Source organism: Epinephelus lanceolatus, chromosome 5 (assembly GCF_041903045.1).
Source record: "Epinephelus lanceolatus isolate andai-2023 chromosome 5, ASM4190304v1, whole genome shotgun sequence".
NCBI lineage: Eukaryota > Metazoa > Chordata > Actinopteri > Perciformes > Serranidae > Epinephelus > Epinephelus lanceolatus.
In genome coordinates, this window is record NC_135738.1 from 26,634,388 (window position 1) to 26,648,372 (window position 13,985).

At 41.9% G+C, this 13,985-nt stretch overlaps 1 protein-coding gene across 2 annotated transcripts; it reads left to right on the top strand.

Moving 5' to 3' along the window:
- The first annotated feature begins 284 nt into the window (after window positions 1-284).
- prr5a (proline rich 5a (renal)) lies at window positions 285-11,556 on the top strand. Of its 2 annotated transcripts, none has more exons than XM_033635282.2 (11): window positions 285-525; window positions 2,509-2,639; window positions 5,951-6,076; window positions 6,162-6,242; window positions 8,350-8,398; window positions 8,520-8,577; window positions 8,689-8,780; window positions 8,917-9,057; window positions 9,887-10,022; window positions 10,116-10,394; window positions 10,475-11,556. In XM_033635282.2, exons 1-11 carry the CDS (start codon window positions 484-486, stop codon window positions 10,762-10,764), a joined length of 1,425 nt encoding a protein of 474 aa, XP_033491173.2. In that variant the 5' UTR covers window positions 285-483; the 3' UTR covers window positions 10,765-11,556. The 2 variants fall into 2 exon arrangements, with proteins under 2 accessions (XP_033491173.2, XP_078024110.1); XM_078167984.1 differs by lacking the exon at window positions 285-525 and adding an exon at window positions 1,400-1,498 and having other exon boundaries at window positions 10,475-10,894.
- The last annotated feature ends 2,429 nt before the right edge of the window (window positions 11,557-13,985 follow it).

The window sequence follows — 13,985 nt, forward strand, 5'->3', positions numbered from 1 at the left end:
TGGCACAGGCAGGCCTTTCTCCAGGGTGTGCACACCTGTGTTGTGCTATAAAGGATCTATATGTGTGGGTTGCTATGTGCAGGATTGTGTGTTAGGAGTGAAGGTGCGCGTTTTAATAGTGGATGAATGAAGTGTACATTTTGTCCAGAGCCTGATAACCTCGCGCTGCTGTGCCAGTGATTCCCCTGTTTTGCATACAGCTATAACCACAACGCGCGTGCACGTGCATCTCGCGGCCGCGTCCACGCGCCCCAGGTTCGCTTTGCATCTCGTCAAAACAAAGCGGGGGCGAGCCAGTGAGCGAGCGAGCGGCGGCGCATGCTTCATGAATGAGTCCCCCCTCCACCGCCACAGCAGGTCGGACCCCCCCCCCCCCCATCCGCCTGCACCCCGATGCCCGTGTGGGTGCGCAGCCCGGCGGCGAACAGTAGAGGAGCCAGCCGCCAATGAGCCCGGACGGTAAACACTCGGCACCGGAGCTACATGACCGTTTCATCCCATCAGGAACCAACACGACAGGATAAGGTACGGTGCGCGCAGGGCTACAGTGGGCGGGCAGAGGCGCATGACATACGACAACTTTGTGGCCATTATCATACAGTTTTTATCCATAGGTGGACTTTATGATGCGATTGTGTCAGTGTGTGTGTGTCCACGAGACAGTCACGCTGTTTACTTTGCCTCATCCTCGTGTCCACACAGGTAGAAAAAATGAAAAACCCTCCACGTACGCACGACTGGCTGTACATTCCTCCCTGTAGGATAAACGTGGACTGTTGATTGCGTGTCTGGACGATTGATTGATTATCTTATGTCGAATAAACATGACAGAGGCAGCATCAATAGAGCAGAAAAACAATAAGGACTAATAGAAATTAAAAGTGGTATCGATTTGACTGGAGTCGCTCCTGGAAGACAAGGAGGAGGGGTGAACAAAAGCATAAATGCCCAGACTGGCGTGGCATGGCATGTCGGGTACACAGTGTGTAGTCTGCCTCTGTGCCTCTGCCTGAGATGTGTATGGCGGTAATGAAACTGCAGAGCAATCCCTCTGAACACACACCACTCACCCATTTTATCACTCGCACGCAGGATGGCAGGGAAGAAGGCTCGTGTTGTGTCTTTGTCTGTGGAGTGACAGCCCAGACTGTTGTTCTCCCCTCTGACCAGGGGATGGTGCTTTACTGTGCCCAGTGTGCTCCTGTGGGGAGACACCCAAACACACCATCATACTGTACTGTCATACTGGCTCTGTGGCTTTATTAAAAACAGGAATCATTCACACACTTGGACTGTACATGCACACACACGCATTTCCCTTTTTTTCTCCTCTCTGATGTAATGTGTGTGTGTGTTTGGGGCGTAGCTTGAGATTGCAAAACACTCTGTTGAAATAACAGAATAAAGGAAACAGAAAGCACCCAGCTGATTTCACACCACATATCCCTTAAGGAGGTCACAAATGTGTGGCTTGACTTGCTCCTGTGACCCCATCACTGTAAGTTTGACTTTAATTTGTTTTGTCTGGGTGTTTTGGTGCCTCTATGTTTCATATTTCATTCACTGTCTCATCGTCAGTGGTAGCAGGAGTGTCGGGACTGTGTCCGGGCCTCAGACATTTTTCTCTGATGCCTCACAGGGCTGCTTCATCTTGTGATCACCCTTGTGTGGCTTTGATGATGCGTTTACTGTCAGTCAAACCTTAAAGGAGCAGTGTGTGGGATATAGTGGCATCTAGGGGTGAGGATTACAGATTGCAACCAGCTGAAACATCTCCTCTGTGAACTCCCGGTTAGGATTCATTGTTGAGGAGATTTTTAGTGGGAGCCACATTATCCACAGAGGTCTCCTCCTCTCGAAAACAATTGGACCAGGTGATTTAAACCAGTAAAAACACTGAATATAAGAGTTTATTTTTCAAATTAGTGTTTCTCCAATGTGGTCCAGCTCATTGCGGAGGGGCTGCTAGCCCAGCACTTGCTAATGTGTGCTCACCCTTTCTCTCTTTAAAGTTAAGATCTAGACTTTCAGGAGGTTTTTATCAGGAGCAGAATTATCTGCAGAGGTCTCTTCCTCTCCAAAAAAAATGGACTCTGTGATTTGAACCAGTAAAAACACTGAATAAAGCTGTTTCATTATAAAAATCTGTGTTTTTCCAATTATGTTTGGCTCATAGTGGAGAGGCTGCTAACTACAGTGGCAGACACAAAAACACAAACACTCAAATGGCACACCCAGAGTCAGTGTTTGGTTTGTCCACCCTAGGCTACTGTAGAAACATGGGGGTACAACATGGCAGACTCTGTGGATGAAAACCTGCTTCCTGTGTAGATATACATTTCTCATTCAGAGGTAATGAAAACACAATGAGTCTTATTTTGAAGTGATGAAACACCAAAGAAAACATACTTATTTCATTATATTCCATGTCTGCCATTATGTCTCCCTAAATCCTTCACACTGGACCTCTAATAACCATTTCTCCATCATCTCCTGTCTCACGTTCAGATGCTTGATGGACTCAGGCGGAGGCATGCCTCCCGGCCCTCCTCCAGACCCCTGTCACTCAACTTCAGCACCTTCTCTGCCCCTCCCCCGAGCCCCGACATGGACAGCAGCAGCGAGCATCCAATCAGGAGGTGAGACTCAGTTCCTGGGATTAAAATTTCACAACACACAGCATCCTGGAAAATGCATGAAATATTAATTAGCGTTCATGAAAATCCCACCGTCTCTCCTCCCAGAAGATTTCATTAAGCGGCTGAGCTTTGCCTGCGACACATGTTGACCTGATGATAATGATTTCCTGGTGGGATGTTTGATTGACTCATTTCCTTACGTGTGTACATCTCATCAGTTTGTACACTTGCTTTCTATGTTTTCTGTGTCTGTGTGCATGTGGGCGTGGAAGGGGGTCTGTTGTTTACTGCCGTGCTGTCAGCAGAGAGTTTCTGGACTGCGTGGGCTCTAACTCATCATTTCTTTTTCACAGTGCTAGTTTTCACCAGTCCCTCCTGTAAATATGCAAACAGTGTTTTCTGTTTTGTTACATTCATGTCCTGAAGTGACTTAGGATTAGAATCACAGGTTCATATGGTGTTAGACCAACAAATGACGAAGCCAATATGTCGATGATGTTAACTTATTGCAGATATATCGTATCATATGTCCATCCAGTATTGGGTCGGGTACCTGAGCCGCAATAAAGAGGATTTGTGGGCTGTATTTTGTCTTAATTGTATGTGTGGGTTTGTTTCTGGGTGAAAAAAAAGAACATGCAGGTCAGATCGCAGGTGTTGGATGATAAATATATTAATTGAATTGAATTTTATGTTTTAACATTTCAGTCCCTGACTGCTCTATATTATGAGAACAAGCAAACATATTAATTTAATAATATTTCCTGAATTAGCATTGCTTTAAAATACAGTATCTTAGTTTCACATGTAAAAAAAAATATCACTTTAAATGCCCTGCCTAACCAAATTATTTAAACAAAGGATGGTTATAACAGAATTTGGGGTTTTGGGTTGGGTGATGGATCTTGTGTCGACAGTTCTGGATTGCAGAAATAACTGGTCAGATGTGCAGGCGGCAGCAAGGGTGCGGTATTGCACGTTGCGATTCCAGTTTGGGAACAGGTCTTGAGAATTAGACCCATGCAGGAATCTGATATATATTGGCTGAAGTGTAATGAGCAATGTCTGTAGAGAAATGCCAAAGATGCAGTTTGAGATATACTTCTGTCTCCATTATAGAGTTTATATTTTAAATTTAAGTTTATTTTGTCCCGCTTAATACATTTTTTGCTCAACAAATTCAACTGATTTTAATCTTTAAAAACTACTTAAAGGGATCCATATCAATTTTTTTCTTTAGGTTATCTCTAAATAACTATTGGCTGATATATTGGGCTGCATGGTGGTGTAGTGGTTAGCACTGTCGCCTCACAGCGAGAGGGTTCCTGGTTTGAGTTACAAGGGTGGGGGGTTCGAATGGGGAGCCCCTCTGTGCAGAGTTTGCATGTTCTCTCTGTGTCAGCATGGGTTTTCTCCGGGTACTCCAGCTTCCTCCCACAGTCCAAAGACATGCAGGTTAATTGGTGACTCTAAATTGTCCGTAGGTGTGAATGTGAGCGTGAATGGTTGTCTGTCTCTATGTGTCAGCCCTGTGGTAGTCTGGCAACCTGTCCAGGGTGTAACCAAGCTTTTGCCCAATGTCGGCTGGGATAGGCCTGAGCGCCCCGAGGATAGAGGATAAGCGGCTACGGAAAATGAATGAATGATATATTATTATCAGTAATAGTTTATCATTTTGCGAAATGCTCACTTCTGCTTTCTTGCTGAGAGTTTGATGAGCAGACTGATACCACGCTTATATCTGTGTCTTGCTTAGCTTAGCATAAAGACTGCAATCAGATGGAAACGGCAAGCCTGGCTCTGTCTAAAGGTAACAAAGTCTGCTTTACAGCAACTTTAAAACTCAGTGATTACCACATTATACCCTGTTTTTAAATGTAATGTATTTGGGAGTTTCATGGAGACATGTCATCAAGAGCCCTGTGATAGTCTGGTGACCTGTCCAGGGTGTACCCCGCCTCTCGCCCAATGTCAGCTGGGATAGGCTCCAGTCACCCGTGACCCCTAACAGGATAAGCAGTTACAGAAAACAAATTCGTCCAGCTGTTTCCCTTGTTTTGCAGTCTTCAGGCTAAACTAATGAACTGCTGGTTGTAGCTTCATAGTTTGCATACAGATATGAGAGTGGTATCGATTTTCTCATATAACCTTTGGCAAAGAGAGACAGTAAGTGTTTCCCAAATTGTCAAAAATATTCCTCTCACCCTTTTACAATCAGTGACCTCGCAGTGTTGGGTCAAGTATTACAAACTCAAACTGTGCTGCTTAACATTGTTCAAATTCACACAAGTTTTTAAAAAATATATTCTAATAAAGATCCCAAAATCCCCAAAGATATCAAACATGTAAGGTTGGATTTGGGGAAATGTGTCCAAAAAGATGCAGAAGACATCCAGAATACGTCTATTTGATGGTTTGGTGCTGTCAAAAAAGTCCTAGATTTGAATATTACATTCAGTATGAACATCCGAGTTCAAACATCACCGTAAATGGTTACAACCTAATACCCAACATATATATGCAAAACTGTCAGACAGGGTAGAAAAAGATGAGCTTTCCAACCTTAAAGCTATTTAATGGGATATTAAAGCAAAAACTGGATGTTAAGCTCTCAAATATCAATCATCATTATCAGCATCAGAGCTCCAGTATCGGTCAGGCTCTAGTCTCACACACTGGATTGCTTTTTGACTTTTGTTTCCCTGCACCAGCTGTGCTGAAAATGGAAGAGCAGGAAAACCTTCTTTATTGTCCCGCATTGTGTCTCTGCTTCCTACCCCTGTTGTTGTTGTTAATAAGCCGGACGACTTCCTCCTCCACCTCCTCGCTGTACAGTGACAAGCACAACAAAGTCCCGACTGCTTCAGTCTGCTTACCCTGCAGTTCCTCTGGCATCTGTGCTCTGCATAAATATTTGTTTGCATCAATGGTTGTATTGTACTGAAAGAGCAGCAGAGAGAGGGAGGAAGAAGTTGCCCCCCATCAGTGCATGTGCTATTGTTTCCTCCTCTTCTGAGACCTCGGGCAGAGCGGTGGCCCACCTCTCCTCTTAGCTCCGCCCACCCTGCCTTAAACGTGCTGCCCGTTTCTCACCATGCATCATTCTGTCCTACTTCTCTCCTCTGTCACCGGCCGCTCTTTCTATTGTCATTGTGCTTCTTCCCTCTCTCTGCTTATGTTCTCCCCTCCAGCTATCTCCTCGTGTTTCTTCTCTGTCTCTCTGTATGTCAGCGCAGAGCCTGACCTTCTTTCTCTCCTGTCCACTACTTAGTGCTTGTGTCTTTCCACTTTCTCCATATCTCCCTCATGAGGACTCTGCACCGGCTGAAGCTGATGAGCTCCCCCAGCCTCAGCGAGCTGGGGAAGAGCGAGAAAAGTTCTCCAGAGGACAGAGGAGAGAAGCAGAAGAGGGCAGGAGCCAACGCCACCTGGAACAGGTACGCCAGATACAATCAATTAGTGGCTGAAAATGCTTTTTGAACAGTTACATAGACATGTTTGTGTGTGTTTGTCATGCCGCAGCATCCACAACGCTGTCATCGCAGTCTTCCAGAAGAAGGGTTTGGCAGATAACGAACTCTACACGCTCAACGAAGGTGTCCGGTAAGTTTAGACAGAAACAGAAACAGAAACAGCCACACACTCTCACACAGCACAGAGAAAACATCCTTAATCGAGTCTGTTGATGTCATTTGTGCTATAATTAGTATAATTACTGTCCTACGTTTGCTGACTGAATGTTTTCTTGTGAATGAGTTTGTTTGTGTGTGTGTAAGTGTACTGTATGTAGGCCTGGGGAGTCATGTGGTTATCCCAGATATCTCATTATCTTTCTAAACCAGACGCATCACTTCTATCTCATCAGCCTCCATTACAGCCCAGCAAACATATTTCCATGTACAGAGAAGCCACGAGGAGGTTGACACACATTTCTTCAACTTACCAGGAAAACAGGGCGCTTCTACATAGACTGCTTTACATCCTGTGATTCTAATTCATGTAATAGATGGAATCACAATGTCTGCTCACAATAACTTCCAGGTAGAAAACCCTCCACATCACGTACATAAAATTAAACTGTGCTGAGCAAATGCTGCCTCAGCTATATTTAGAATATTTTCACTTCTTTACCTGGCTGTCAGACAGCGAGTGCAGACTAGGAACTGAAACCATTATCTCAAAGCCACCAGCCTCCACTGACAAAAAACATTTTACTTTGCAGAACACGGGAGTCAGTGGTCAACTGCTGCCTTCATTAGTGAGTGTGTGAGGTAAAGCAGTAAAAGTATTTCAAATATAGCGTAAACTTAAAGTATATTGATTCTTTGAGGTGGGTCTTTTTTTTTTTTAGGTGTCTAAAATATAAACGTGTATAATATAAACGTCAGATAGGTCGGACCATTGTCTTTAACTTTATATCTTTAAACGTTACAGTTATGGCTGAAAAATGACGACAGAAATAAACAAGTTTGCAGATTTTTTTTTTTATATTTTGTTTTTATTTTATTTATGTATTTATTTTTACAAAAAATGCTGATTTAAAACTGTGAAGCTCTGTGAGTTTTAAAAAAAGCCTTAAAATGCAAAATGATTATAGATTATAATGTTAAGTGATCAAATTGTTGCTTATAATTTAGAGTATAATGTATTTAATTATTAATTTATTCATTTCCTTTCTTTGGTATCGTTGATATTCTGGGTTTTCCTTTGGCTATAGGCAAAAATAAGCCTTGGGCTTCAGCCTATTCCTTTTTCGGTTACAGACTGAGAAAATTTGTGTGAAATAATCTTTGTTTTTCCAGATGTATGTAACCGAAATAAAAATGATTCATTCATTCAAAACAGAAAATGAAGAGAACCAAAGCTGCATTGTAGTATCAAGGATAATAGGTCCTTTATGTCCATGATCGTCCTTTAAAATCACAAAGGCCCTTATAATCCATAACTCTGATTCATGGAAAGTCCGGGTGTTTTCAAGGAAGGAGAAATGTTGCACTCATTCACAAGCTATAGTACACTCTGTATGACTTAATGCCGAAGGGGATAAAACAGACAAAATACACATATAAAGAAAAAAATCACTTGAAATGAAAAAAAAAAAACAGATTTCCATTTTTTCCACATTTTTAGTGGCATGACTCAGAGAAAAAGTAAATTGTTCCATAACATAAATTTCCTTAACTATTTCTATCCATTCAGAGGTCGTTGGAGACTCTTTTCTCAGCCATTTCCTGGTTATTGCTTTTAAACCACCTGCTTACAGGATCTGTAATAAATATCTGTCCTGCTTTATTAGCCCAGTTGGCACATTTCCCAAACATATTAAACTGAGGTCAAAATCCAGCTCTAAGATCATTATTAATCTCATCTTTGTAACCACATCTACCGGTAAGAGGAAATTTTAGGACAAAAAATATGAAAATGACCAGCAGACATGTTACCACACATTCTCCACAGTTTGCCAGTTTCATATATCTCCACAATTTAAATCAGTCTCCAGCTGTCTAGGTGGAAGTGATTGTTGTTGGCATGATGTCACAATGATTCAGTCTACTGCACAGTCACATGTGATGCAGTTGTTAATTGCAGCTTGTAAACATCTGACTCACAGAGATATGAGATAATATTGTTTGAATGCTGTCCATCCTCTGATTACTGATGGTTGTGTTTGAGTCATAAAGTGAAGCAGAGGCCTCCTTTGTTTTCTCAGGCATCTGTTGAAGACTGAGTTGGGGTTTTTCTTCACAGAATACCTTCAGGTAATACACTTTTAATATTTAATGAAATAGGTGTGAGATTAGTTAATGGCTTTCAGATGAATAAAAGTGGTTGTGTCTCAGATGTTTATATTTAAAGGCGTCTTTTTTCTGTATTTCACAGAACCAGTTGCTGACAAAAGGCATGGTCATCCTGCGGGACAAGATAAGGTTCTACGAAGGTATGACTGACTGAATGAATGAAAGGTTGAAATACATTTTATTTTGTACTGGTCTGTTCTGTGTGAATTCAGTTTAAATCAACTGTTTTCATCTCTGTGTTACTGATGCAGGTCAGAAGTTACTCGACTCTCTGGCAGAGACCTGGGACTTCTTCTTCTGTGATGTTCTCTCGATGCTGCAGGCCATCTTCCACCCGGTCCAGGTACGCAAACATCTTAAGAGAAGTCAGCTGGTTTTTGTTTTTGCTGCCCCAAGCATCATCAACCTCAACTAATAACTGGATGATGATCATCATTGTTGCTCAGTTCTGCTGTTCTCTGTGTCCTTGATGTGTGCAGGGGAAGGAGCCCTCTGTCCGACAGCTCGCGCTGCTTCACTTCAGGAACACGATAGTCTTGAGTGTAAAGTTAGAGGACGCCCTGTCTCGACCTCGGGCCCGTGTGCCCCCCTCTGTCACACAGATGCTGCTTATTCTACAGGTAGGCTAAACTTAATAGCTTGTTTACTCACACAGTGTTTGTTTATTTTCTGTTTACATGTTGTTGAGCTTTGCACATGGTCGTTTGTGACCAGTGGTCTTTTCTGATGGTCTTTTCATAAAACTTGGCTGTCTATGCAAAAGAGAAAGAGAAATTGTTGCTACATGAACAGAGGTAACAGAGGAAAAGGGCTGTAGCATTTGGTTTTTGCTTAAGAGGGAGAAAACCTACAACTACCAGAATGCAATGCACTGCACCAGACCAATTAATGCTTCTGCTGGTGGGTGATGTAATGCGGGCTTGTCCGTTTTGACACAGGAAACAATATGGCAGCCAGCTGGTAACAAATGCTCTCAAGTTACAGTTAAACAGTATGTTAAAATATATTTCTGAAAATGTTTTAGGCGAGAAATTTACAAAACAGTAACAGAATGTTGCTTAATATTTGATCAGCACTGTTTAGCTTTACCATTTGATCTGAGCGAGTCTCTCCTTTGATCTGCTTCGATACTTATTGTGTCCTTCGTGGCAGGCGTACAAAAATGCAGGAGTTCAGTCTGTAGTTTGAGCAACAGCCCTAGAGCCAGTGAAAATGTGCCGCATGATGCAAAGCGGGTCATCCGGCAGATTTAAACTGAGAGATGAGCCGGGAGCTCTGAGCACTGGTGAGATGGAGGGAAGTTTACCACAGTTCATTTACACAGCCTACCCACACTGGTATTACACAAAGCTGGTTGTATCCCTTTAAGATCCAAGAAACAGCTTCAGTTCAGATCAACAGATACAGTCTATCACTGTGACTTTGATGCCTGTCTCTGTCTGTGTTCAGGGGGTCCATGAGTCCCGTGGTGTGAATGAGGAGTACCTGCGGCTGGAGTCCTTGATTCAGAAGGTTGTCTCGCCCTACCTGGGCACGCATGGGCTTTACTCTGCAGATGGTGCCGAGGCCAATTGTTGTGTTCTGGGTGAGACAGTGAATCCAAAAGCAGAGTAATAATGCCTTGTGTGACGTGTGACATAAATTAAACACCCTCCCTACTCTTCCTCTTGCCTCTTAGAAAAGCGTTTACCGTGGGGCTGGTCCAAGTCTGCTGACCAGCCGTCTAAAAACCCTGTGGTACGATCGAAAAGCTACAATATCCCTCTGCTGCTGACCCCTGTGGCTGAGTATGACCCAGATGCCAGCTCTGTTGGCAGCGGAGGAATTCGGCGCCACTCGGCCTGTGAGATTATCACATGCCTGGAGGAACAAGGTCTGGCCTACGCAGACTTGGCCTCAGGCTCTGAACTGTCTGGCCCCTCCTCCAACAGGCTGTGTGTGGGCTCTCACTTCAACGGTATGACACAGATTAAGAGGTCTGAAGATTGAAATCATAATGTAATAATCCATAATAATCCAGCACCCTCTCATTCACAGGTATCGTACAAGCGGGGGCGAGTGCTATGGCATTGCCTCTGTCGTCTGCCTCTATCCTTCCCCTTCATTCCTCAGGAGCTCTGCACGGCACTGAGGCCACGACAACAATGACTGATCTCAGTAAGGGAGCGTCCTCCACACCGCCCAGTGAATCATCCAGCCCTGAAACCATAATTGGACAAGTGCTAGAGTCTGCAGACTCAGACTCAGATGGGATATTTATTGATTTCCCACCTCACTCTGCGGAGTCGATGGGGTACAGCCGCGAGAGCAGGCAGAGCACTGTGTAGCTGTGGTTGCCTTTAGGAACCCCCCCGCCCCCTCCTCCTCATTCCAGTGTGTACGGTAATAATCTGTGAGACAGATTTAAGAAATATCACAACTACATTTCATTAAAGTGGTACCATCTTCTTTTCTTATGAGTCCATTTCAAGTGCTTTCACTGGTGAGTGAAAACCTCGCAACTCTTAAGTTTTCAACTTTTTAAGAACTAAGAAAAAAATCTTTGTCCAACAAAATACAAATGCCAGTTGACTTATCGTTAAAGGACTGAAATGTTTTACCAGGTAAGGTTTCTCTATAAACCTAAATAAATCAGATTATGTCCTTAAAGGTCCAGTGTGCAGGATGTAGGGGCATCTATTGACAGAAATTGCACATAATATTCATAACTGTCTTCATCAGTGTGTAATCACCTGAAAATAAGAATCCTTGTGTTTTCGTTGCCTTAGAATGAGCTGTTTATAGCTATACTTGAAGCATATCCTGTCCCACAGAGCCCGCCATGTTGTTCTACAGTAGCCCACGACGGACAAATCAAACTCTAGCTCTATATAGGTCCATAGTAGTTCTTCTACACGCTTGGCACACGTGAGAAGTTTGAGTTCCGCAACCTCACCACTAGCCATGTGCACAATTAGACTGGTAGATAAAGTCAGCACCAGAAATACTGGCAAGTTAAATTTATCATTTAAATTATTATTATTTTATTGACACACATTTAAACTGCATATTGACATAATTTGCACTGAAGTGTCATGTCTTCCTAGTCAAATGTTGCTTTATAAAAAAAAACAAAAAAACGAGCATCTGTTAGCTGCTAAATGCAGGAAAAAAAATAGCAAGGTGTAAAGTTGGACAAATAGGACATCTCATAGAATCACAGTGGTTGGTGGTATTTTAATTTTATCATGTGAGCTGTTGTCATGTTATATAGGGTAACACACAAGGCTCATAAAGCAGAGCGCAAGTGCCACACATTTCTGCGGCGTTTAAATACGCTAGGGTTATTGAAAAATGTGATTAACAATTTCAAATGGCTCTTGTGATATACCCAACAACTTTTTCAGTTTAAACCTTAAAGTTTAAAATGTGCTTAATTTTGACTGTTTTCATTTTAGAGACGTCAGTCATTAGGAACATCCCTGTTTACCACGAGATGCAAGTACTACACACACTGGACCTTTAGGTGATAAATCAATCATAAATTAAAGCATTCTATATTTTTTATATTGACAACAAATCCCTTGAAAAGACCAAAATCCAGAGTAAAGTGATCCCACAGGTTTCGCCTCTGTGACCAAAACCCACTCTTATTCCACTGACCTTGTCACCTCAGACCTTGAATTTTGTCCGAAAAACGACTAGAAACAAACAATGAGTCACACAGCTGCACTGACATGTTTCTACATTTGATTGAACATGAGCACTGTAGTTGATTTTGATTGTTGGAAGTGTAAATGCTCACTAATCAACAAATGTGTCTTAATCTGTGTCTAAAAACAGTCTCGAACAAATGCACTATTTACTCCTGTTTAAGTAACTTGAGTAACTAATGAAAACTGCAGTGTTCAGCTTTTTAGAGGAACTATTCAGCCTTCTTTAAATTTAAACTGTATATGTGACCCATTTTAAAGATTTATGTCTTCAATAGAAACACATGGGTTTGGGGCTGAGTGTCACAGACATACCAGGAGAGTTAAAGTATTGAGGGAGAGACTAATACATTGATGGTTTTTGGTCTTTACATGAGATTTATTGACAAAATAAGAAATACACAGTATAGTCCATATTATCCTTTGACCCACAGAGGAGCATGTAATCCCTTAACTGTAATTAAAATCACTAAACTGGAGTTATGAGGTTTTCAAACAGCATCAGTTTTCTACCTCTGCTGAGGAGGTGGCTATTACAGCCGTCATTTACATTTTTACTTTGGAAAAATGACAGAAACTTTGCTTATTTATCATGGATTTGTTTTGTATATGTTTGTCTTTTGAGCCTCACAACAGTTTTATATTTTCTGTTTACACTCTGTCATCTGCCTCTGGGCAGTAACACAGTAATGAGGTCTTCTGCTCGCTGTTTTGTACGACATCTAATGAAAATGTGGACTGTTGGAATTGTTTCTATTGTCAGCAGTGGTAATAGAGGTCTAATGCAAACTCCTCTTAGAGCGAGCATCAGTGTGACAGCTTTTCGGTATTAGCTCTGTACAGCGGGAGTTTGAGGAATGACGATGTTTATTGTTTACATTTGATAAAGACATGAACATTTTGACTGAATGTCGTCTCACACTGTATTTTGCACCACCACTACCTTGTAAATAAAAATGCATTGTTGGTTTTTAGGACAGCTAGATCGTGTAAAGTGAGCTTTTACCTTTAAATGAATTGAGATTTTAATAAGGGCTTTTTAACGGAATCTTTTTCAAATGATGTTTTACCTCAAGCGTTTTGTACTTTACTTTTTTTGACAATCTATGATGTCTACGGAGTTGTACTTTGTATTAATTTGTTATACTAGCCCAGTAAAAATTAAATAAATTTTAATAGTATTTAAAAACATGGGTTATTGCCTTCTATTTTAAACAACTGATCTATTCTGGCGTATTTGCCCTGATTAATATCATGTTTATGAGTAGGTAGCCACACAGACCTCTAATGTGGTTGGTCATTAAGAAGAGGAAGTCTATAGCAGTGGCTGGATTCAGTTTTACTTGTTAAGCTCCATTAAAGATTCCATGTGTAAAATTTGAGGGCAGAAATTGTATATATTATTCATCATACTATGTTTTCACTCATTTATAACCACCTGAAAATAAGAACTTTGTTTTTGTTGTTCCAGTGAGCGGTTTTTGTTCACGGACGGCGTGAGTCCTCTTCCACAGTCATTTTGTTCTACAGTAGCCCAGAACGGACAAATCAAACACTGGCTCTTGAGAGGGTCATTCACATTTTTGCATCATCACCATCGTTCGCCTACTCATTTGGCACATGGAAGAAGTTTGAGTTCTCCAACATCACCACTAGATGTCACTTAATCCTTCACATCAGACCTTTAAGCCAACTATACTCAGGGCTGCAGCCAGGATTTTGAAATGCCAGGGTCATGAGTCCAAAGTGGGGCTGCAACAGTGGTATAAAAATTGACAGTTATCATACAGTGTGCATTAACTTTTTTTTTTTTAACAAAAATGACAGAATCTCCCTTTATCTTATTTATTTACAAA